This window comes from Callorhinus ursinus, unplaced genomic scaffold (genome assembly GCF_003265705.2).
Source record: "Callorhinus ursinus isolate GAN/ISIS: 27379988/994484 unplaced genomic scaffold, GSC_fseal_2.0 scaffold14, whole genome shotgun sequence".
NCBI classification, from domain to species: Eukaryota; Metazoa; Chordata; class Mammalia; order Carnivora; family Otariidae; genus Callorhinus; species Callorhinus ursinus.
This window is the reverse complement of record NW_027397076.1, coordinates 17405757-17430801: the sequence shown is the minus strand read 5'-3', so window position 1 is coordinate 17430801 and position 25045 is coordinate 17405757. Positions and strand designations below refer to the sequence as shown.

Genomic DNA, 25045 nt, shown 5'->3' with positions numbered 1-25045 from the left:
AATTTCTAAGTAGTAAGGCCAGGATTTGAATCTAATTAGTGCTGCCACAAGACTGCTTAATTTACCTAATTTTTATTCTGTACTCAGCCAAATAAGTTTCTGCTGAATAATCTAGCTTCTTAGGTACTGCATTCTGAGAAAGAGGGGTTCTGGTTCATGGAAGTGAGCCTCATCATCACGGGGAAATGCCTTCACATTATAAATCCATAAATGGACTTTCTTGTACAAATTTTAAGCCTCATATAATTTTTTTAAAGATTTTATTTATTTATTTGACAGAGACAGAGACAGCGAGAGCAGGAACACAAGCAGCAGGAGTGGGAGAGGGAGAAGCAGGCTTCCCGCTGAGGAGGAAGCCTGATGTGGGACTCGATCCCAGGACTCTGGGATCATGACCTGAGCTGAAGGCAGATGCTTAACGACTGAGCCACCCAGGTGCCCAAGCCTCATATAACTTTTGCTTGGCATCCTTCATCAACCTACAATCTGATTTGATCATCACTGATTATGGTAGTCAGTTGCTGATCCTGAAGGCTGAAGACCATACCAAAGCCATGTTGCCCTGTGGGAGCACTTGACAGTCTTTCAGTCTTGCCCTGATATTGACAAGTCTGAAAAATATCACATAACATTGATGTAGATGGATTGTAAAATTCAAGTAGCATTTATTATAATTCTCACTTTCTTGAGAAGTAAGTATTATGTCAGAATGAAACTTTCGTCTGGTTAAACATGATGGCCAAGACAATTCCATGTATTCACCACAGTTTCATTTTCCTCCTGGGCATTCAGCTCCGGTACATTTTCCACTTTCTTTGGCTCTGACTTAGGTCATGTGGCTAGTTTTAGCCAATTGAATGGGAAAGGAAGTAATGCAGCGCATCTGGTCCAAATTAGTGAGGAGCAAGGATACTTTCTCAATCTGTCAACAGAAGATACCAGTGTGACCTTGAAGGTGAAGATGGTGAAGGTCTAGCATGAAAGAAGTTTGAATCCCTGAATAACTACTTGAAGGACTGTAAACCTTTGACCTGCACGGACAGTCACGTCAGCAGGATATAAATTTTTATTGTGCAAAGCCACTGGGATTTTGTAATTGTTTGTTACAGCTGCTAATGTAACTTGCCCTAATATACATCTTTTTAATTTTTGTTTTTTTTAAATCCATTTCTTATTCATACTGAGGGAACAATTTTTAATGCTTTTATGGGTTGATTTACTTAGCACATATCACTCACATTAGAACAAAAATAATAAATGCCTGTTTTTTTGTCACTCTATCCTCTCTGATTTCTTTTTTACAAACAACTCTTCTTTGGTCTTGCTTATTTGGTGGACTACTTACTGAAATAATTCACATTTGAGTGAATTCACCATTATTTCAATTTATTTATTTTTAAAGCTGAGTATTTTATTAACTGCATTAAATCAGAGTTAACAAATTTATATAAATCAGAGTTAATAAATCTATATAATGAGTAAATGTCTATAAGTCCAATATCAAAATTAGTTAATGGCTTTCTATTTACTTCCAAAGTCATAAAATCATAATATTTGATATTGACTTGCTAGGATGTATTTATGAAAACATGTGAATTCTTTCATGTTTTTAAAAATCTATCCTAATAGATGGTGATTCATCATAAATTCCTAACTCTAAATGGTAATGCTTCTTTGTATTTAACATAATGTTTAAGTCTGTGTCTCTTCTGGGACCACAGTATTTTGTTGTTCACATGTTTATTTTCTCATTTCCTTTCCTTTTTGTCGGAAAGTGGCAATATTCCACTTTTAGTTACCAGAAAAAAATTCTACTTCAGTTTTATCCCAGTTTATTGAGGTCTCCATTCACCATCATTCTGTTAGGCTCCAGAAACTTAATAGATTTTCAATATCTTAGTTCTCACAAAATGTATCATCTAGTTCTAATTGAATGTCTCCAAATAATATTGGTAGAGAACTTTGGCAAAGGCTTTAGAAACATTATCTAATAACAAAGCCAGTTCACATTCCCTTTCCCCTTACTGCCCTTGCTCTCCAAGTAAGGATACCAGAAAGACAATTTATTGAAGGCTGAAATCAGTAATCTCATGAGGATAGGGCTGGGGGAGAGTCAATCACAATAATTGAAAACAAGAAGTTGGACTGAAAATCAAGAGATTTGGAACCTTATGAACTTGTTTTTTTTATCATCGAGTAATTTAGTGGTTTTTTTAAGTTGAAACTTAAAAAGTTGAAATCTTTCCTATCCTAACACAAAGCAAATTGTTCCTTCTAATACAGACTTTATTAATTCACAAAGCATAATAAGCCATGCCTTTTAATATGTAGAACTTCTCTGCATAAAATTGCTATTCACTTATGGTGATGATGATGATGATGTATATATTATCAGAGGGTAAATATAGACATTTTGAATAGGAAAACATGTGCATTTATAGAGGCTGTCCCAGGGAGGACCAGCTAATAGCCAATTGCCTTTGAAAGAGATAATTAGTATGTTAACTTGTTTCTACTGTCCAATTTCAATGGTAAAGCCTTACAAATTTTACAAATTTAGAAACCTTTATCTTTTAGGGGCAGAATTACTTTAAAGAAATACAAAAACTGTACTAAACCAGAAAGCTAACCTGAATTCTCCTACTGCCACCAATATATTATCTGTAGCCTCTGCAGTATCACTTGGGAAGCTAGTTATGATCAAAAGATTGTTGATAACCATAGAACCAGAACAAAGGACTCTAGGTAAGTCAGCTCTTTAATAGCTGAGGCAAAGCAAGAGCTGTTTTTCAAGGGATCAGAATCTTTAAATTTGTTGACAACCATAAGTTTTTGCTATTATTACTAAAATTGAATCACCCTGCTAATAGGAGAAGGCTGCTGAATAGTAGTTAATTGGCCTTGAAAATACTTGATTTTATGATCTTCCTTTATTCTCTCAGTACCAAAATGTACCAATTCCCTTCAACTTCTTTTATGTCTTTATATATGTTATAGATTCAATATAGTTTTAGTGGAAGGATTTTTATCTTACATGTCCTAAATTTGATTTCTTTCATATTTATCATATTTATCATATTTAATCAAAGTTTTGATATCAGAACTCCAAAGAGAACACACTTCTGAGAAAATTTGATCCAGCCTCAGTATCTTTTATATATTTTTTCTTTGTTCTTCTTCTCATATATGTTAAGAAATCAAGTTATAATACGTATTGGCAACCATGCCCTCTACTTTAAAGCCCGCATTGAATGTGAGCAGAGTCTGGCATGATGTCACTGTGATTATCCTTTAGAGCTCCTCTGTCTGTATCTTATATTGGCCACATTGACATCCAAAGCCAGTGATTGTACAACCTGTTGGGTGACAACATTACCAAGCAATAATCCTTGCACTATTTCCATGCCCGTGGGTGTGGATGTTAACAAACACAAGGCAAGTCTGTTTATTCCTGGCAGACTCAAGACAAGGTTAACCAGAACTTGTCCTAGGAGTATTAAAATGATGAATTTGTGGAATTGGGGAAGATCCAGTAAAAGGCATGTTAAAAGAGAGTTAGGCAGGAAAATAACAGGTCAATTTCAATCTTAGGTTAGGAGAACATGTCCAAGACAGGATTACCCAACTCGAAAATGTGAAGAGTTCCCAAAATTTTTTGAACAATGTTGCTTCTGGAAGATTTATAATTTACTAATCTTTTTTTTTTAAATTAAGATTTTGTTTATTTATTTATTTTAGAGAGTGAGAGTGGCAGAAAGAGAGGGAGAGAGAGAATCCCAAGCAGACTCCATGCTGAGTGCAGAGGTTCAGTCCCAGAACCCTGAAATCATGACCTGAGCTGAAATTAAGAGTTGGATGCTTAACACACTGAGCCACCCAGGCAGCACTTAATTTACTAATTTTTTTAAAAGATTTATTTATATATCTGAGAGAGAGTGAGTGTGAGTGGGGAGAGGGACAGAGAGGGAGAATCTCAAGCAGACTCCCTGCTGAGGGAGGAGCCAACGTGGGCTTGATCTCATGACCCACGAGATCGTGACCTGAGCCGAAATCACGAGTCAGCCACTTAGCCAACTGAGCTACCCAGGTGAACCTATTTTTTTTTTATCTGTCCCTATTTTAGATGTCACAAGACAAAATCTACAGGACTATGTTAGAAAAACTGAAGTCTGGACCAGAAAGAAATGAGAAGGCATACATCTGGCACACAGTCCTAGGGCAGTATGGTGACCAAATTAAATGCAGATTAAAATAATTCAGAAAAAAAATAGCAACTGACACTAAAAGAAGAGCTGAAGGAAGTCAAACACCTAATCTGGGCCCATCCCGAGAGATTCTGATTTCAATAGTCTGAGGTGTGGCAGAGACATTAGGATTTCTAGAAACTCTGGAAGTGATTCAAATATGTGGCCAAAGTTGAGAACCACCATGCTAGGGAGGAAATGTACTCCACTGAATAGGATGTAGAAGACAGAAATGCTAATTAAGTCCTGGAACTTTAAAAGGTTAGTAAAGTCTTGATGAGAATGTCGTAGAAAGATTGTTTTACACTAAGCTCGCAGGGGCCAGAGGCTTCACAAACATTCATGACAGCTTCAGTTCAAGAATCTGCTGAGGTTGATGCTCCAGTTGAAACAAAACAAAACAAAACCAAAAAAACCACACATGGGGAAAAGGGGAAAGCTCTCTGGGAGGTAGATTTCTTGGATTCCAGAGCAGGAAGCCAAGGAGAAGCCATGGCATAGCTTTCAGTCTGAAGAATCCCACCAGCTGAAAATTCTTGCTTACAAGATCATCTGTCACCTGAGAGAATACACAAGGCAGCATCAGGTGCCAGAAACCCAGGGTTTAGCAGGAAAATAGACATTCAAAGGCTTTGAGTTGAGGAGAAAACTTCTGATTGACCTGGTGACTGGGCTGGCTGCCATCATATGTTTTGAAAACATTGTGGAAAATAGGACTATCTCAAATGCTACACTGAGAAAAGAGCCATTATATTAGAGGATGTTTCCTAGTTCAGTGTTGCTCAAACCACGGGTCCATCAGAATGGGAGGAGTTAAATCCCTTATCACTGGCCCTCTAGAGTTTCTGATTCATTAGGTCTGGGGTGGGACCGGAGAATTTGCATTCCTGACCGGCTCCCAGGTGGTGCTGATATTGTCCATTCAGGAACTACATCTTGAGAATAGCTACTCAAACAGTACAACAGTGCCATATTTAACTCCTGATGGAAGATTCCTCCAAGGGTTTGAGCTCAAAATCTGCAAAGTAGGGACAATAGACATAAGCTGACCAACTTCTGGATGAGGCTAAACCAGGATTTTTTTCCATCTCCTAATTTTTCTTAGGTACCACCAAGTCTCTTCTTGAGTGGCTGCCCACAATATGTGCTATTTAGGGAATATACTTTTGCTCAGAATAATTATTTTGGAGACTCAAATTAACTTGTTCTTTAGGATCAGTTGTGGGGTGCCTGGGTGGCTCAGTCGTTAAGTGTCTGCCTTCGGCTCAGGTCATTGTCCCAGGGTCCTGGGATCGAGCCCCGCATCAGGCTCCCTGCTCAGCGGGAAGCCTGCTTCTCCCTCTCCCACTCCCCCTGCTTGAGTTCCCTCTCTCACTGTGCCTCTCTCTGTCAAATAAATAAATAAAATCTTAAAAAAAAATTAGGGTCAGTTTTGTGATAATACTGTGTGTGCACTTAATGCTCCATTCGTTTTATTTATTTATTTTTATTTTTAAAAGATTTTATATATATATTTCTATATTATATATTTATTTATATATTTATATATTTATATATATTATATATATATTATATATTTATATATATATGTAGGGCAAATATATACATATTTGTGTTATCTTTATGTTTCTGGTGTTGTTTTTTTCAGAGTATATTTACTTAGTGCCTAATTTCATTTCAGAGTCTTTCCTAAGCTCTATTATTAATGTGGCTTGATATAATTTGAGGTAGAACATAGAACTGGGGGTAAAATGTCAATCTCAGGTACAGGAAGGCCTTTGAGATAAATTCACTGTTGCTCTCGGATCCATTTTAGAGCTTCTGAGATTAAAATCTACATTCTGTCAGAGGACACCTGAGTGGTGGTTGGCATATAGATACAGCTCATAAAGGCGGGAGCATGATTGTCCTAAAAATGGGGCATTTTCTGTTGAAGGGAAGAGCTATATTGAACGTAATAGTTAAGCTTAATGGCTTAAAGGCTGCCATCCTGGGGCGGGGGGATGCATCCTCTGTTGGTCCCTTTACTCTTCCTGAGGAAGAATGACTAGGCTAATTGGTGAATGGGAAAAGATACTAGGCCAGAGTGGTTCACCCTCGCTTTTGGGGAGAATTTCCCCCCTGTGAAGAAATATAATTTTGTCCCTCCATGCACTAAAATTTATTGGATCAGGCACTCATCTGAAGACTGTGGTTAACCACCGTTGCCTAGGACTGATGGCATATCTACTTCTGGAATTTTATATTAGGATGCTCATAATCACTTCATACCTAAGTTGTATATTTCAACCCAGGCTTTGTCAGTAGTAAAGGAGATATTTTGAACCCTATGTGTCTCATTTCTGTTACTCAACTGGGTCTGAAGTTAGGCAGTGCGTTAGGAGGAGTTTTTATGGGGTCCCTTAAAATCTAACACCTATTGCCCAGAAAAAATTCAGTATTATACGTATCTATGTATGTTATAATACAAAATAATATGCATTTTTATATATGTACCTGGTTCCTGGCTTCATATTATGTTTGCAACTCTTGTTTTTTTCTTTGCTTCACTTTCTTTATTTATAGTTTTCATGCCATAATGTAAAACAATACATAATTAATAATATATAATACAAGATGTGATATTATGGAGAACATAACACAATATACACTGTATTGTGTAGTTTTAGAAATTATTTTATGAAATGATACTGCTGTATACAAGTTATATTTTATTTAAATCTACATTTATATTTACTGTATATACATCTATTGCTATACAGATTATAGCTTTTATTCGTGTAAATAGCCTTAAATACTGTGGTGAATAAACACACAAGTAAAATAACATGTCTCAGATTTGCTGTCAGGTCTGCAACTGAGGACAGATTTGAGGACATAATTTCTCAGCATATATATTTTGTGACAGAATTCACAGAAGCCTTATGTCTCACTAGATAACTACAGATCTTATATATATAAAATCTTTTTTCACTTCCTCTATTGTGTTAAAGATGTATACTTTTAAGATGAGTAGACTGGGAGGTGCTGAGGGACAGGGAAGAACTGGTATGATCTACCTGCCGCAATTCTTGGCTCTTAGCAAAAGATTGGAAGGCAGATATGAAGTGAACTCATGCCAGGTGCAGTTAGCCTTAATTACAGCTGAAATCCCATCCCTCTCATGAAGGCCTCCCTGACCACCGTGTGGTATATCAGCTTCAGTGGCTATTGATTGAATGAGTCATTTGATGATAAAGCTACTCGCATTTATGAAACATTTACCATGTGCCAAGCTCTCAGTTAAGCAGTTAACAAGTGTATCTTACCTCATCCGCATAAGGTAGCTTATAACCAGGAGGCTGAAGCTCAGAAGGGTTGTTATTATTTTCCAAGGCTGTACAGTTGGTGTTCACACCTGGGACTCAAACACAGGGAGTCTGAATCCAGAACCCAGTCACTCAACACTGTGGCAAACTACTTCTTAAGGATGAAACGGGTATATACATGAGAAACACCCACAGCCAGTGGTTTCTTTGATTATTCTTTGTGGTGTATGGTTTAATAGCTTAAATGCCCAGGCAAAATCAGGATGGGAAACAAATGTCCTCACCGATATATTCACTTGGATTAGGATGCTCACTGTGTCGGTCAGTTCCTAACCAGTAAGCCCAGGCCTTCAGCAGATAATATTTAAATTATTGGTCTACTTCTCATTAAAAAAAAAAAAAAAATGGAAATCCAGAATGTTATTTGGATTTTCACTCTAACACAGACTAAGGTGTTTGTTAAACAGAATGGAATTTTAAATCTTTCTTTTTCCAAAATTGTCCCACACAGTTGATAATAAATCTTGAAGCTCTTCTTTGTTGTTACCATTATGTCAAGAGTTGGCTTCGAAAGGTGTTAAAAGGCTCTGAGATATTCAACCTGGTTACTAAAGATGTATTCTTAAGGGTTTCATAGACTGGCATGTGGGTATCTTAAGTGCAATGGAATTCTTCTCTAAACATGAGCCTAGTGCTCAAATTGATTTAAGTGATCCATATTAATTATCTCAAAGATCATGACCATGAAGACTGGCAATGAAAGCTGTAGCTTATTTTCTATTTTATCTTGAAAATGGATGAGGAAGAAATGTGTTTGGCACAGATTGCTCAAGCCCCACATTTCTCACAAAGTAGCTTTCAGTTCAGAAGGATTGTCTTACCCCTCTCTCCCTTAAATACTTTGACAGCTAAGACAGATGCTTAGATACTGTGTTAATTACAATCACTTGAAAATTCTTGCTTTTCTGATTCCTAACAATCAAATTACTTAATTTCAGAGGAAAGAAACTCAATATTGGACACAGCTAAAAGAAGGAAAGATTAAAGAGAGGAAGAAGGAAAATAATGGAAGCTTTTAATGCCAAAGTCTCTCTGGTTTGGCATTAAAACAATCTGGTTTAAATATTACTCTGAAACTTAACTAGCTGAATAACCTTGGGCAAAATTCTGATCCTCAGTTGCTCTTAATAATAATAGTAATAGAATAATTTATCATTTCAAGGGACAGTTATGAGAATTAACTTATGTTTGTGGTCCCATAAATAAGGTCTAATACAAATACAAACAAGTCACTGACAAAAATTATCAGCGTTCTTTTGTTTCCTGAGGGGCTTATATAATTGTATATGTTTGTTGCTACATTTTTTAAAACTTTCCAATAGTTTTAAAATAACATTCAAATAGTTTAACACTGTTTTTAAAAGAAGCATATGGTAAGTCAATCAGACAACCGTATTAAAAGCTCATCAGCAAAATTCTTCCCTCCCTTCCTCCAGACTGTCTTTGTTGAAGAGGGAGAGTGAAGAAGATTAAGCCTTTATTTGTTGCCAAATTCTGAAAAGAACATTTAATTCAGGTTGAGTTTAAGTTACTTCTAACAATAAAAAGTGTTTTATACGCAAACCATAAGTTTGAAACTATTTTTTTTTAATTTTTTTAAAGATTTTATTTATTTATTTGACAGAGAGACACAGTGAGAGAGGGGACACAAGCTGGGGGGGTGAGGTGGGAGAGGGAGAAGCAGGCTTCCCGCCTAGCAGGGAGCCCGATGCGGGGCTCGGTCCCAGGACCCCGGGATCATGACCAGAACCGAAGGCAGACGCTTAATGACTGAGCCACCCAGGTGCCCCAAGTTTGAAACTTTAAAATGTATTATATAAAATGGCCAAAGTGAGACATCATTTCAAATATAGGGATAAAAAATTTTATTTTTTATTTTATATTTTATAATATTTTATTTATATTTTAAAATTTATTTATATTTTAAAATATTTTATATTTTATAATATTCCATGCCTTCATCACCAGAGGAAGTAAATAGTAAAAATATTACTAATTTAATTACTTTTTGTCCAGAAAATACCGAGATGGTTTTTGAAACAAGCTGTTAGCATTACTAAAGTTCTATACCAATTTATCATATTTAGATAACCTAATTAAAAATACTTTTTATATACCATTATGTATAGTGGACATTCATTCTGTAGGTAGCCCAAAATTAATTTGATTCTACTTAAGCAATTTCTAGTGTTACAGGACATCAACGTTTATGCTAGAATTATTTTCATGGCACCCTATTACCATGATGGCAACTGAAAAGAAACCATTGTTCAACTGTTACTGGATACAACTGCCTTCACTGAGTTTTTGGTCCATTTCTACAACTCCACTAAATTTAATTTTAATTCCTTTGATGAATCTTACAGGTTCTGCATCTCTAAAAGCTATTTTTCAAGCTTAATGAATTTGTTTAAATGGCAGTTTTCCGTATAAAGATGATTTTAAACAACTTAGCTAGAGGAAAAAATGGGCTAATTTTAAAATCAATGGAGAGTAATAGCAAGGAAAGCATCTCTCATTCAAAAAAATTTCCTATTGGTCAATTATTACTGATATCCCTTTATTAGTTGTTATTGTTATTTATTTATGAAAGTATATGAGGCAGTTCTAAAAGCATGTGTGGCAATGCTTCAGTCTACATGAGGACGTTAGGATGATAAGAAAATAAAGGTGAGGAAAGTAATACAAAATGCGGAGGGGCGCCTGGGGGGCTCAGTAAGTTAAGCATCCTACTTGTGGTTTCGGCTCAGGTCGTGATCTCATGAGTCCTGAGATAGAGCCCCACCTCAGGCTTCTCGCTCAGTGGGGTGTCTTCTTGAAGATTCTCCCCCTCCACCCCTTCCCCTACTCATTCTTTCTCTCTCAAATAAATAAATCTAAATAAATAAATAAGTAAAATGAGAAAGGAATAAGGCAAAAACTTAGGTCCCAGATTTCTGAGCAAAATGACAAGCACAATTAGTTACAAGATGTAGAGCCCCCCAAAATAAGCAACTTCTTTAAAATTTGCAATCCATTTGGACTCTGAGGCCTGAGAGAAATTTCTACTCCATATCCTCCTGAAGAGCATTGTATGCTATCATTGTAAATGCCCTTCATACTGTCCCACATTAAATACAATCAAGTCCCCACAGGGCTCTGTACTACAACATTCATGGTGTCTACTGAAGATTAAGTAAAAGTAATTATACAAGGCTAAAGTAAGGTAGTACAGGGCAGGATCAGTCTGATTGGATGGAGCTGAGAACTTACTGCAAGAATGGTAGTTCATATCCTCCATAAATATTAACACAGCCACTGAGTACTTTTCTGGGCAAAAGAAATAACTCATGGTCAGGGCCAGTGTTTATCTTAGACCTAAGAGAAATGAAAACTCAATAACCCCAAAACTATATTATGAAAACAGAAACACCAAATACCTACCTTAGTCAAAAACACAGACTCAATTTAAATCAATCAGAGAATACCAAATTTTGAACTTGTTCTGATGAAATCTTCAAGGCAAATAGCAAAATGTTTCCCTGCATTCCAAGCCGCCAAATATGTATGATTTCTATACATCTATAGCTATATAAAGATTAGATAGATAGCTGGCTAGCCCATACCATAGGTATAACATGTTGGAGAATGCCTATCTACAATTATTCTTTGAAGTAGTTAGACTTAAGCCATTCTTTATTACAGTAATTAGGTAAGTCAACAGTCTATAAAGGTTACTTCTAGTTTGCACTGTTCACCCATAGAACAATGATTTCTTTCTCTTTTAGCAATGTTGGGAGCACCAGCGTTCAGTTCAACTCAAACAAATATCAAGTGAAAAAGACAATTTGGAAAATGGTAGAAAACAGAGGGAGGATAATAGTTTTTATTAACCTCCTGGAAGTTATTTTCTTATATGAGAAGGTGATATAATTATCTTCTCACTGTAATTATAATCACTATAATTATATGTCACTAATAACTATAATATTAGTTAAGTTACTTACCTGCTCTTTATATCAATATCCTCATCTATTCAATGAAAATAACAATAGCACTTCCTAGTTTTGTTGTCAGAAATGAGATAGTGCCTGTGATAGGCCTAGAATAGTACCCAGCACGTAATAAGTGCTCAATCAAGCTTAGCTAATATTCATCAGAAAGCAAAAAGTTCATAGTTTGGTCTTAAGGCTTATATCCAATTCTTACCAATACCATTAAAGTAAAATAAAAGCTAGTAAAAACCTGCAACAATTTTATATTATACCAGCAAATTTATCTATTATCCACTGGGTAACATAGAGCATCATGATGGAATTATTGGGCCTCTAATCTGCTCCTAACATAGAATCCAGCAGATCCTGGATATTCTAAATCATCAGAAATCACGTAAGTCAGCAGTCAGGAGTACTGTTACTGCATAAGATTTTCAAAACCAGAAATTCTTTCATGACCCTTTCTAATCACTAGGGAGGTAATGAATATACTACCACCAGTAGAAATCAACAAAGCTCTATTGAGATTCTAACTCTGGGATTCGGGGGATGATTGGGCTCATTGCTAGATAAATCACTGGATTCATAAATGCAAGTTTTGCAGCAGTATAATTCAAATTTGGGTTTCAGGAAAAAAATTTACATTATTACATATTGTTATTAGTTTTCTATGGCTGCATGACAAATTACCATACATTTATCAGCTTAAAACTATACTCATTTTTTCACTGACAGTTTCTGTGGGTCCAGGGATGACCTGACTGGATTCTCTGCTCAGGGTCTCACAAGGCCAAAATCAAGGTTAATGGCCAGGGCTGTGATCTCATGTGGAGCTCTGAGTTCCTGGCATCTATAGTGCTGTGGTTTCTATATGCTCATTGGCTGTCAGCTTCTCTCAAAATTTAGAGACTTCCTGCATTCCTTGCTACATGGACCCATCCATTTTTAAAGCCAGCAACAGATAGTTTCCCTTGCCTTGAATTTCTCTCATGCTTCAAAATTTGTCCCCAACCTCAAGACACTGTTTTAAAGTGAGCACAACTTTAAGTCAAGCCAACCAAGATAATTTCCCTTTTTAAATTTCAGTTGTGCCGTATAAAATAACCTAATTATAGGAGTGATATCCCAATAGATCTGTGATGTTAAGAATTATAGAGGGCATGGACAGACCAGTGGATGGGTCATTTAGGGGACATCTTAGAATTCTGCCTACCGCATAGTCAGAGACCTTAAGGATTAATCATTCAAAGTCTAGAGGGTCTACTATGTTGGCCTAGGATGCCAAGTCTTACAATTTAGAAGAAAGAAACTGGCATATATTTCAGAAGCATTGTTCAGTTATTCTATAAACTTGCTATTTTAAAATATAAGGTTGCCTTTTATAGAGATGATAAGTAAATTCTAAGATAAGATAGAACCATATTCTTGGCATTGAGGACAAAATCCAAAGAACCTGATCCCACCATTCTCCATGTGCTTTGTTTACCATGAATTTTTTCATCAACTGTCCCCTATATGGATATGTTACCAGCATTCATACAAAAAGTATCACAGAGGATCAAGAACATATAGAACAATTGCTCTTAATTAATTAATTTATTTTTTTCAATTGCTCTTAATTTATAAAGATGAGACAAATAAGGCTATCAGGAGTTGCCAGAATTTGAATTTCCAAGACTAAATTCAAGAAACTCATATCATGAGTAACTGTATTCTAGAATCCACTCACATGACTAGATCTACTGGCTTTATTTCACATCCTTCTATAAGGAATTGTATATTCTCTGTCTGTAAACAAAGAATAATATTAACATTAATGATTTGTTATGATCTGAGCCGAAGTTCTGAATTTTGTTCCCCATGTCATTTTGTGTGTTATATCACATTGTTTTTGTATTTTTTTGTTTCATAGGTGGTGGGTGAGTGGGTTGGCTGATTATTTTTGCTACTGGACCAACTTGGTAAAGTTAAAAAAATATGCATAGTTTGTTTTCAAATGTATTATGTTTTCATTATAGCACAGATATATGTATATGTATATATGTATATCATGTATCTATAAACTGGTTTTCTGATGATAACTTCATCACAAAAGATTATTAAATCAGGGAGGACTTACCTATTTCAATCAGCAATAAGAGATTATTTAGTAGCTCTCTGGAGCCCGCAGTTGTTAAGGATGCTGAGTTTGGCTAGGCCAGTATGAAAATTAAGGATGCTTGAATGAGGGAAGGGGATACAATGGCATATACTTGGTACCTTGTAAGAAGTTGCTCTTTCAGAATAAGCAAATACTGAGGAAGGGTTGTATACTAAATCATCTTTCTATAGATTCAATTTATTAGCTTAAATTTCTTGATGTCAGAAAGAACTTCAGAATCTCATGAGAATGTGCAGTAAAAAGGGGTTCTGACAGCAAGGAATGGCTTTAAAGAAGTCTGCAGATAAAGCTCCTCTCCTTCACAATATTATCTAGGGCAGCCTTGAGCCCTCCCTAAAGTCCACTCCCCAGGCCTACTAAAAACAAAGGACTTACTTTTGGTACCCACAAAACCTGTGAGTTTGATCCTTGATCCTATAAAATATTTTTTGGAGGCATGACAAGTAAATTTAAACTACAATATTTAGTTTGGTAGATAACTGTACATACATATGCAATCTTTCTTTTCTTAAAATATGTATGCAAGATGGGAAAAGGAGCAGGGCAGAGGAGTTAATCACTGAAAAAGTTTCTCCTTATACTCTTCACTGATGCATTAGATTGGAAATGCAGAGATCACATACAGCAAGACTGGTGTTAATGACCATAAACTCTACAGAAAGTGCCCTTAACATAACAGAAGACATACAGTGAATAAGGACTTGGAAAATAGAGTTACAACTTTGCAGAAGAACAGTGGTCTTCTGTTAACCCTAAAACTTTACTAAAAGGAGGGAAAGAGAGGGAAAAAGAAAAGGAGTGGAGCCTGGGGTGAGGGGAGACTGAAGCCAAAAGAGAGGGAGATGGAAAGGAAAATGGAGTTGGGGAGAAGATGTGAAAAGGATTGTATAAATTTGATTCTTGAATTTCATCAGGCCACATAAACAATGATGAGAACGTTTATCCTCTTAATAAAGATATAGCTAAGTTCCATTTAAATATATGCTTTTGTCTGACTATTTTATTTCCCTAGTTATCAAAAGTAATTATTCTAAGAAGATTTGAACTTGAATGACTGCCCAAAATATGTTATGATCCCATATAGGTGATGTAATTTCTCTTTTGGTTGATTTCTTCTTAATTAGTTTTTGTCAATGTTGTACTTTAATTACAAGCCAACATTTCAAGGTCTGTTTGTTTTTTGATTCAGAAAAATTAGTCTGTATCCTTTAGTTATGTAAAAAGTCTAACATTTAATTAGAAACACGTCATATCAGATTTATGTAATGGGCTGTAACCTTGCCAATGTCTACATTACTGCTGAGAGATAATCAGTCATTTCAGAAAGCACAGCCACTCTTGGAATACACTGGAGTTCCAAATCATTGTCTGTTCTTTGCATTCTTTTTATTTTCTTCCAGTTTATGTTAATCTCACATCTTTTTTCTTTGCCCCAAACTTCCCCAAATTCCTCATCATTGCATGTGTATTATTTCCACTCTTCCTTACTGACTGCTTTTTCCTTTAATTTCCTCATCTCAACTTGATAGAAACTATTTTCATTGTTGTGGTTTAATTTTGTGAGAAGATATAAAGGAAATGAAGTGAACTCTGAGAAAGCAAGTGTGTCCCAATGTTAACTTCCAACAGATTGAACACATTCTGAGGAAAGGTTCATATGAAATTGCTAAGATAGAACATCTCTATTTATACATAAACAAAAATCTATTTGAAAGGAACGCATCTCAGAAATTCCCCACACTCATGTTCTTAAAAGTCTCAAGAGTGAGGAATCAGTTACCTCAGCTTGACCAATAGGTATGTTTTCATAGTTGTATAAATTATCCAGGTCCTCCAAAGTGGCATCGTATGTTTCTGAGTCATAGTTGATGGGTTCCAGAGTTGGAGCAGTCCCAGCAGCATTGAAGATGACAAGTCCCAGAACGAGTCTTGCCAACATTTTGATTTTTCAAGCTTTCCTAATCAAAAAAGGCCCAAATGTATAAATATTTAATTGATGATAACTTATGAATATTTTTCACTAAATAGGAATAATAAATAAACATCAATGCTGTGGAACTCAAGCCGGTAGCTTTCTTTACACGGATCATTTATAAACATAACACGGGAAATTGTATGGATTCGGAAGACTTGTGATACCGATGCTCAAATTAATCACAAACCCATCCATGTTTTTACAGTAGATATTGTAATTACAGTGAAATTAAGTTTACTTCATAGAGAAACACAGAGAAAATAGGATGTGGAAATATTGTCATGCACTTATTCACAAAAGCTTGTGCATTAGAGTTTTACCTTTTACTAAGCATTAAGTTTCTTTCTTCAACTGGGAGTAGGAAGGAGGAGGAAGAGAACTATTTTACTGTTACTCCATTTTTCAGATGAGGAAACCGAAGCAGGGTTGGCTAGTGACCTAACTAGGACTCATAACTGTTTCTTGCACATTCAAGCCTGTGGCTTTTTCCAGTCAAAATAATGAAGGTATTTTTTTTTTTCACTTTTACTTCCTTCTTGCCTCTGGGTATCGTTAATGCATACATAATTTAATATACATACACATTAATATTTCACGCGATACTTTTCCTCAAAACTTATTCTTAACTGAATAGAGCAGAAAAGAAAATTATTTCTCCTTTAGTCCTTAGTGTTTTCTTTCAATTCTTAATAGCCATCTAAGCTTTAAACTCAGAATCAAGAATCCATGTCTAAAATATACTATTTGGTAAGATTTCCTTTGAGGAGGATTTCCACACACATAAGATTAAAAACTCTTTTGTTTTGTAATTCTTTGTTAAGCACAATTCTTATTTTCCATGATAACATCCTGCTTTTTGGGAGGATTCAATCAAAATCTTATAATTTTAATTATATTTATAATATATATGTAATATATTATAGATGTATAAATATGTATATATATAACATATATATAACATTTATAATTTTAATTATTTTAGTTCTGTATGTGCTCCTTTGAATACATTTTAGTTTAAGAAAAAAAACTCTCATGTTTAATTTTAAACATTTAAGTTGGGCCTATCAAAAATGTTACTTGGTGGTCCTTTATCGGGGAAGCAAAGCATTTGTAAAACTTTTTATCAGGCATGTCTAATTTTAAAGGTTTTGTATTTTGGATACACTTCTTAGGTTACTTCAAGAACAGGACCTCTGGTGTTTGTACCTATGCACACACGTAAAAGGAAATTCATGATAAATATTACTTTTAAACTTGAATACACTGGCAGACAAAATGACCTTCAGTTACTTGAAAGAAAGTCTTTATGAAGCAGGTTTAGGCAGAGGGATATGAAATCCCTCTGAGAAAAAGAAGCAGTACAAGGAGTTCCTTTTTATTCCCTCCTATGCTTTCTTCGAATCATTTTTTTTATTCACACTGGATAAGCTAAGGCTCTATTTTACCCGCCTTTGCAGGATTGGGGATTTGGAACCGCTGTACACAGTCACCAACAAGGTCCTACTTGATCAGCTGGTGTGATTTACAAATCTTCCAGGAACCATTCTTCCCTTTTCAAGTGGGAAGCAGTCACAGGGGCCACCACTAACCTCGAAAAAATATTTTCCTTCTACACTTCTGGCAACTTTCACTGTTCAAAGTAATTATGCACTTGCTGATTATTTTTCTCACTTCATACTCTGTATTTGATTATAAGTATCTACATTCTCAGAGTTTACTTGCATTGTGCATATCCTCTAGAGCTATCAGCAGTAAGAAAGTCTGTGCAAACCCTGGAACTATGAAGAACACCTCTCTATGTTTAGCTTTAAAAGGATGTTTCTTCCTTCAAGTGACTATACTAGTATTTAATGTAGTGCCTTTGTTGAGACTTTGAATTTGTTGTGCACTTCACACCATGTCATGATATTTTGAAAATTATGCTTATATAAAGCTTTAAACTATAGATGTTAAAAAGACATTCCAAATGCCTAATTCCCATAGGATCATCAATATGTTTTTAAACACCTGAAATCTCCCCTTTTTCTTCTGTTGTGTAATATTTCAATCAATACTAATCAATAGTGCCTAGCTATCCTGGCAAGGAACATGGTCTATGTCAGGGCACTTGCTTTAAGGAATATATTGGAAACTACTATAATTTTATTGGCATCTATCCTGACTACTAAGAGCAACTCTTTTACTGGGTGCTATTAATTCTTGGGCTAATTCAAAATTTTGGATTTTCCAAGAATAACATAAATATAAAATAGCAAACTTCAACCCAATCCATTGCATCCAAGTTCACCATGAAATATTAAAACAAATTGAATTATTTTTTAAAAGGTTACTATAGGAGGAAAAAAAGTCTCTGACCCAAGAAGAAAGCAAGTGTAAAAACTTACCTTTGGCTCCTACTTGGTGAAATGGCAGAGAGTGACTGAGGACGCAGAGCTGGTAATATTTGCCCCTGACCAATGGTTGTGAATTCTGGTCTGTGGGAGGTGGAGTTTATAACACTCAATTTTCTGTTTGGAAAAGCCAACCTTGAGAAATGCCTCTCAGTCTTTAGAAACCCCAAATTACTTTATAGTCGCTCAAAATAAGCAGTAGAATCCAAATGACATAGTGTATAGAGCTCTTGAAATTATGTTAAAGGAGTTCTCATTGCCAATGTATCCTCTTAAACATCTTAAATGGAAAAAGTTGGTTTTATTCTATTTCATCTATAACAAGTTCACCAGTTAAGAAAAAGTTAATGTGTACAGTGATACTATAGATGAATATTTTAGAATTGTTCTAATAAGAAATAATTTTCCTTGCATGTCTTGAATTGCTTTCGTCACTTTTCATTAATGTTAACAGAAATTCAATAAAGGTTGCAAAAGCCTTACCTGTTTTAATGTTGGGTAAGTAAAAAAAAAAATCCAAATTATTTCGATTACTTGGAATGCTCTGAGAGCAATGAAACAATAAACCCTCTGCATGCCCATTAAAAAAAAAAAAAAGTCCTGAAACTGCATAAATATGATCTGAGTGTTTTGAAAAAAAAAAAAAAGCTGCTTTTTTCTCCCTTTTATCTATGAGAGCCAAACAAATCAAATTACATAAAAACATTTTCCCCCAGAATACAAGATTTGTTGTAGGCTCCTGGTACCTGACATGGTTTGTGAGACTCAGCTTTATTTCAGATTTGGAGAGAAAATACGTTTGTATTAAACTTCCATTCTTCGCCTCCATTCACACTGCAAAAGTTCTAGAGGGAGACGAAACTTGTGTCATGCATTCTGGCTTCTGGCATGTTTTCCATAAATCCAGGAGTCTGGTTCTAACCTGGGCATCAGGAATCCTTTTTCCTTGACCAAAAGCAAATAGCTGTATTGAATTTTGGAAAGTGTATTAGGGCACACTGATGGAGGAGAGAGTCTGTCTTGAGGACTCCTACACCTCCTTCTGCCTTCCCTGCCATCCTCCCTCCCCACCCCGACCTTCTTTGCTTATGGATTCAGGGCGCTGTCAGTCATTATCCTCATCACCCACACCTGCTTCCACACGTCTACATGATTTGTGCTCAGTGTGCATTATTTTTCTTGGGACCAGTTTTATTTGTAATGGAAGCAGTGATTCTGGGTGAAGTACAGAAGCTACCAAGACCTCTCCAACAGCAGAGAGACCATCCTTGGGGGTAGGGATGCCTTCCCTGCCTCCTTGCAGTGTCATCTGATATGGAGGCTACTTTCAGAAGCACTTCTGGAAAGAGGACTGAATCCGAGTTCCCACGCTGGCTCTGTCACAGCAATGCCCTCCACTGTGTGTTCGAGGAGTTTATATGTGGTTAACTCTCTCAACACTTTCTCCATCAGAGGAGTTGTCCATTCACAGATGGGTGACACTTAAACATTAAGTTATCCAGTGTCACATGGGACACAAATAAAGAGAAAACCAAATTGGGTCAAGTTCCCAGATGTTACTGAGCTCATCTGAGGGATGCAGGTGAAGGTAAAAAGGTGGTGGTGTCTCTCAGTTTCTTAGATCCTAAGGCTGTTTACCTGTCACTAGGTGTTGGGCTCCTTTAGGTGCTTTAGGATAAAAAGAGATGAATAGCATATCCATGAAAATACCTAGTATTTCGTCTGCCTCCATTATTTAATCTAATACTCTGCACACATTGTAAGGTGACAATGTCATCTGACATCTAAGTAGTCCCTTCTTTTCCGAAAGGCTCTGGCTGTACCTGTAAGATTCTGTTTCCCAAAATAACATTTTCACACTATCCTTTAGTGACCTGTTGGTTTAAGTGACATTGTTCTTACGCTTCAGAACATTGTCTACTAATGCAATTATTTCACAACAATTTAATAACTAAATTCCTTATCCTAATATAGGATTGGAGGCAGAAATGATCACTCCTGAATCTTTTCTTTTTTTTTTCCAAATAGATAAGCCTTTCACTTCTCCTTATAAAATATAGATAATTTTTAAGTCAATCCTCTTGGTCTTATCTGGACTCTCACCAATATTTCAAAATCTGTGTTAAACTGTGGGAGCTCAAATTTGTAACAATCTCATGAGGACCTAATTTCTATTTAATAGTGAGAAGGATTAATTACCAGGTCCAGCCTTTCTTATCCTTGGTAAATATCTTTTAGCTTCATGCTAATTTTCTTAATAGAGCCTGAGCTTGGTTATCAGAAACCCTCAGGGGATCGGTTTTTAAGACTAGTTGCATTATATAGTAACTGAGGCTTTCTGGCTTTATCTCTTTAAGCCCCAAAACAGTTTACAAATCCTTTTGGCTACAATTCTTAACAAAATTAATTAAACGTCATCCTGCTTGCTTAAATGGAATTAATTTTAAATAGAATAGTCTTCTTTCAATGATGCTCTTTGTTCTGTAGAGTGGTGAACAGAGAGGAGCCCTCTGAGGACCGCACATTGCTGTCCTTGTCCTCAGCCCCAAAAGACCAGATCAGTAAGAGTGACAAGAGGGTGTAGATATCCCACCCCACGGATCATAAGGCATAAAACCATTCCCTGAAATGATTAGCTACCTTCCTCTGAAGAATCCGCATGTTGCCTTAGAGACTTTGTACTCATCAGTAGGAGTCCTAGAGTTTTGGACCATAAACCCACATCCACTGTGCTGTCTGTATCCCCTCATCTGATCTGATCACCTCCTCCAGAATATTTCAAGCCTGACCTGCCATCTGCAAACTCTCCTTTGCCCTCAGTTTCATTTTGGAAAATGTCCCTTTGCTTCTTTTATCTTAAAAGAATCTGGCTGTCTCCCGACAAAGTTTTCTGCTGCTGTGGCGGGTTTGATTTTTTTGTTGTTGTTGTTTTATTCTTCACTCACATAACTCAAAGATGGAGCAATTTTTCTTGTTTTACACTATTTCTTCCAAATGATTTGTCCTCTTCACTCTTTCAAATATTTTGCCCATTCTGAAACTCATGGCATTTGGTTTAACTACCAGTCACCTCTCCCTGTCATCAACTGCTTGATCTAGCCAAACCTCTTGTCACCTTTAGCTCATGGCTCACTCTTACCCTCTACTCAGACCCTGTCATTATTTCCAGGGATGCCAACCTCCATGTGCATGATCCATCTATCGTGGTGGCATGGCGGCTCCTTTAGCTTCACATGTGCAGTCAAGTTACCACGTTCCTACCCAGCTACTCACCATCACTGTCATGCCTTCTAGCTCATCATCGCCAAGTAGTACGTAACCCTACTAATGGGGCACTATTATTATTTTTCTTTTTGCCTAATGAGACCTTCTTGCCATAGCCTCCACCCCTTTTCCACAATTCATTGCATCTCTTACCTTTACATCTCTCCTTTCCTTTAGATTTGAAGCACCATTATCATATTTATACCTTCTCAAGCACTTTCTGCTTTCTTCTTTTTTTCTTTCGTTTTCCATCATACTTACCTGGAAAAACCTCAACTTTAGTTGAATACTACTCCCAACTTTCTTCTCTTCTGCATCTGAGGAGCTGTATATTACTAGTGAAAATCACACACAACAGTGATTGGTGTCAATTTAAATTCTTTAAATTGATCTCCAACCCTGGCCAACAGATCTACTATTCTAAAATGTCTATTTTATAACATTTCTTCTCTCAAACTTCCCGTATTCCTTTTCTATACACAGAAAGTCATTAGAGTGATGGTAGAAGTCATCAGAAAAATACTCTATAACTTTTGCCATCCAATCTACCCGCATGTATATGCATCCTCTGTGTTTTCTCCTTCTGTGACAGAGCAAGACGTTAAAAGTAAATTCCCCAAATGATGCCCACGATCTTATGCTCTTTCCTCTTTTTAAGATCTGTGCTTCTCTAATTATCTCCTCCCTCCCAGCATCTCCCTTTCTGCTAGGTCAGTTCTACATACAGACACATATACTCTGGGCAAAACTCAGGCAGGAATTCCCTCTAACACGAGTGAACTGAATGAAGGTAAAAAATGGTGGCTATAGAAGGGAGGGGGGTGAGGGGACGGGGTAACCAGGAGATGGGTATTAAGGAGGGCACGTTTTGTGATGAGCATTGGGTGTTATATACAACTAATACATCATTGAACACTACATCAAAAACTGCTGATGTACTGTATGTTGGCTAACTGAACATAATAAAAAGTAAATAAATGCAAAAAAAAATATGGTGCCTGCAGCAGTGTCTTTGAGAATACATGTGTAAGTCTAAAGACATTCAGAGTCAAATTATTTTAAAACACTGCAGAGTCCCAAAACTGTATCTGCAGACTTGATTCACTTTACATCTGAAATTATGCGTCAACTTTATAAAATACATTTTCATCTTATTACTGTCCTATTTTTATGACCCTTTTTATAGAAAAAAAATTCCCAAATCGTGTTTATTGCGTTTCCCCTTGCTCTGTTCCTATTCACTCTCCATTCCCTTGCAGTTTGGGCTCCGTATAGGTAATTTTCTGGCTTTGTCTTAACTGCTGTCCTAGCAGCCAACTTTGGTTTCACTGTGGTCTTCCTCTTACCCCACTGGCTTGCCTTGTCTGTTCCTTTGTCAGCCACCTCTTTCTCTCCCTGGCCTTTAAATTTTGGAGCGCCTCTGGTTTTAGTCCAATGATTCATCTTTTCTCTATTTATCCTTTCCCTTGAGTGCCCTCCACTATTTCCATGCTACAATTACGACAAAACAAGAATAATGTCAATACTAACTAACATTTTGAATGCTCACTATGCACCTGGCATTGTTTACTATCCTCACTTACTGAGGTCTGGGGAGGTTAAGTGACTTCAACCAGTAAGAGGCAGAGCCAAAGTCAAAGCTGAAGCAGTCTGGCAGCCACGTCCAAGTTCTTAGCCACAACACTGAACCACCACCTTCTGTTTACATACTCCAGCTTTACATCTCCCGTCCTCACCGTTCACTCTGAGCTGCAGATTCTTACATGCTCTACCGACTACCTTGGACTTGACATCTTCATTTGGATCCATCATTGGGCCATCACATTGTGCTCTGGACCCATTTTGTTCTTTTGCTTGTGGTGTTTAATTAAATGATATCACATCCCTCTCAGTTGACTCCAGTCCAGAGCCTTAAAATTATTGTAGATTTCTTCCATTTCCCTACTTTCACCCATCTAATCTATCAGAAGTTGGTTCTACTTCTTGTGTATCTCATTCCACCATCCTCTCTCATCTGGACGATCAAAAAAGCCCGTTACCAGGTCTCCTTGCTTCCCCTTTTGTGCTTCTACCATTTGGTCTCCAAACCCCAGCCAGAGGTCATCTAAAATGTAAATATGTAAAACTCAATGTTTTTTTCACTGAAACATTCAGTGGCTTCATATTTCTCTTTGAATACAATTAAACTTCTTACATCATGTCCCCAAAATCTCCCCATCAACTATAACCTACCTACTTCTCCAAGCTCGGATTAAGCACCACTCCCTCCGTCACTTGCTACAGGTGTACTAATGTCCTTTCTGTTCTTGAATCATGCCTGATTGTGCCTTCCTCAAAGCGTTGCACTTAATGTTGTCACCCTTTATGTTAGAATGGCTGGCTAGCTTTTTAAACTGTTCATGTTTTTGCATAAATACCACCTTAAAGGAGCTTTCCTGCTTAGCCCCCTCCCCATCAGAATGGACCATCTTCCTTTCCATCACACTCTAATGCCTATGCTATAATTGTGGGGTTTTGTCATAGCACTTGCCACAACCCATTATTATATTTTTCTGTTTTATATACATATAAAATATAGATAGATAGATAGATAGATAGATGGATAGATAACTAGCTAGATAGATCTCCCCCAGGTGAATATAAGCACCATGATGCATGAAATTTACAGGTCATATTCACAATTGTATCCTTAGTGTCTAAAACTGTCCTTGGCTCACAATTCATGCTCAGTATTATTTGAATGAATCAATCAGTTAATGATTGATTGCATAAATCAAATGCATAGCAATTCAAAGTAATAAATACTTAATAAACTATTATGAGGGTGCCTGGGTGGCTCAGTCCATTAAGGGTCTGCCTCCGACTCAGGTCATGATCCCAGAGTTCTAGGCTAGAGCCCCACATTGGGCTTCCTGATCAGCAGGGAGTCTGCTTCTCCCTCTGCCCCTCATTCCACTCATGGCTGTGCTCTCTTTCTCTCTCATATAAATAAATAAAATCTTTTAAAAAATAAAAAATAAACTACTATGATTTGTTTGGGCTATTCTAAAATATATAGGATTAGTTGCGTTTATGATAAATGGTTTTTGGCTATTCTTTTTTTTTTTTTTTTTTTGAATTGCATCTTTCTGTTTGGCTAACTAGCCAAGCTGTCTCTTAACACTTCTAAGCCACTGCCCATGGACTTCGTGCAGCAAGTTTTGCATTTACTTTCTGCTAAGAGTTTCTTGTGTCACATACAAAGATATATGGTACAGAATTTTGATGAGAATTTGAGAGTTTCCATACCAGGTAGGACTCCTTCCAAATAGAAGTATAGAAAACCCCAAATCAAACTGACTTAGGAAACAGGGGATTTATTGACCCAAGTAACTGAAAAGTACAAGTTTCTCTCTTTTCGGAGAACTTCTGTTTGTTGACATCATTCTCAGTGTGTCCAAACAAAGGAGGTGACTATGTCTGTTCCCTATCTTACATCTTTCTGGGTTAAAATCCAGGGGGAAAGAGGGGAGTTCTTTGTTCTAGTAACCTAAGAAAATGTTACCTTTTGTGCTATTGATTCTAATCAAATTGCCTGCACATAATTAGTTATAATTATTAATTAATCATTTTTTAAAAATGATTTTATTTATTCACTTGAAACAGAGACAGAGAGAGCACAAGCAGAGG

The 25045-nt window shown here is 36.5% G+C and overlaps 1 protein-coding gene across 1 annotated transcript in view; it reads right to left on the bottom strand.

The window, feature by feature from the left end:
* The window catches only part of EPYC (epiphycan), a 41764-nt gene extending 18579 nt beyond the window's left edge, over positions 1–23185 (bottom strand). Inside the window, exons 1-4 of the mRNA XM_025881221.1 lie at positions 23087–23185; positions 22723–22867; positions 21530–21711; positions 15528–15692 (exon numbers count right to left, since the gene is read on the bottom strand). Of these exons, the coding sequence (XP_025737006.1) occupies positions 15528–15692; positions 21530–21711; positions 22723–22867; positions 23087–23185 (591 nt within the window). The remainder of the gene's footprint in view (positions 1–15527; positions 15693–21529; positions 21712–22722; positions 22868–23086) is intronic.
* Positions 23186–25045: the final 1860 nt, after the last annotated feature.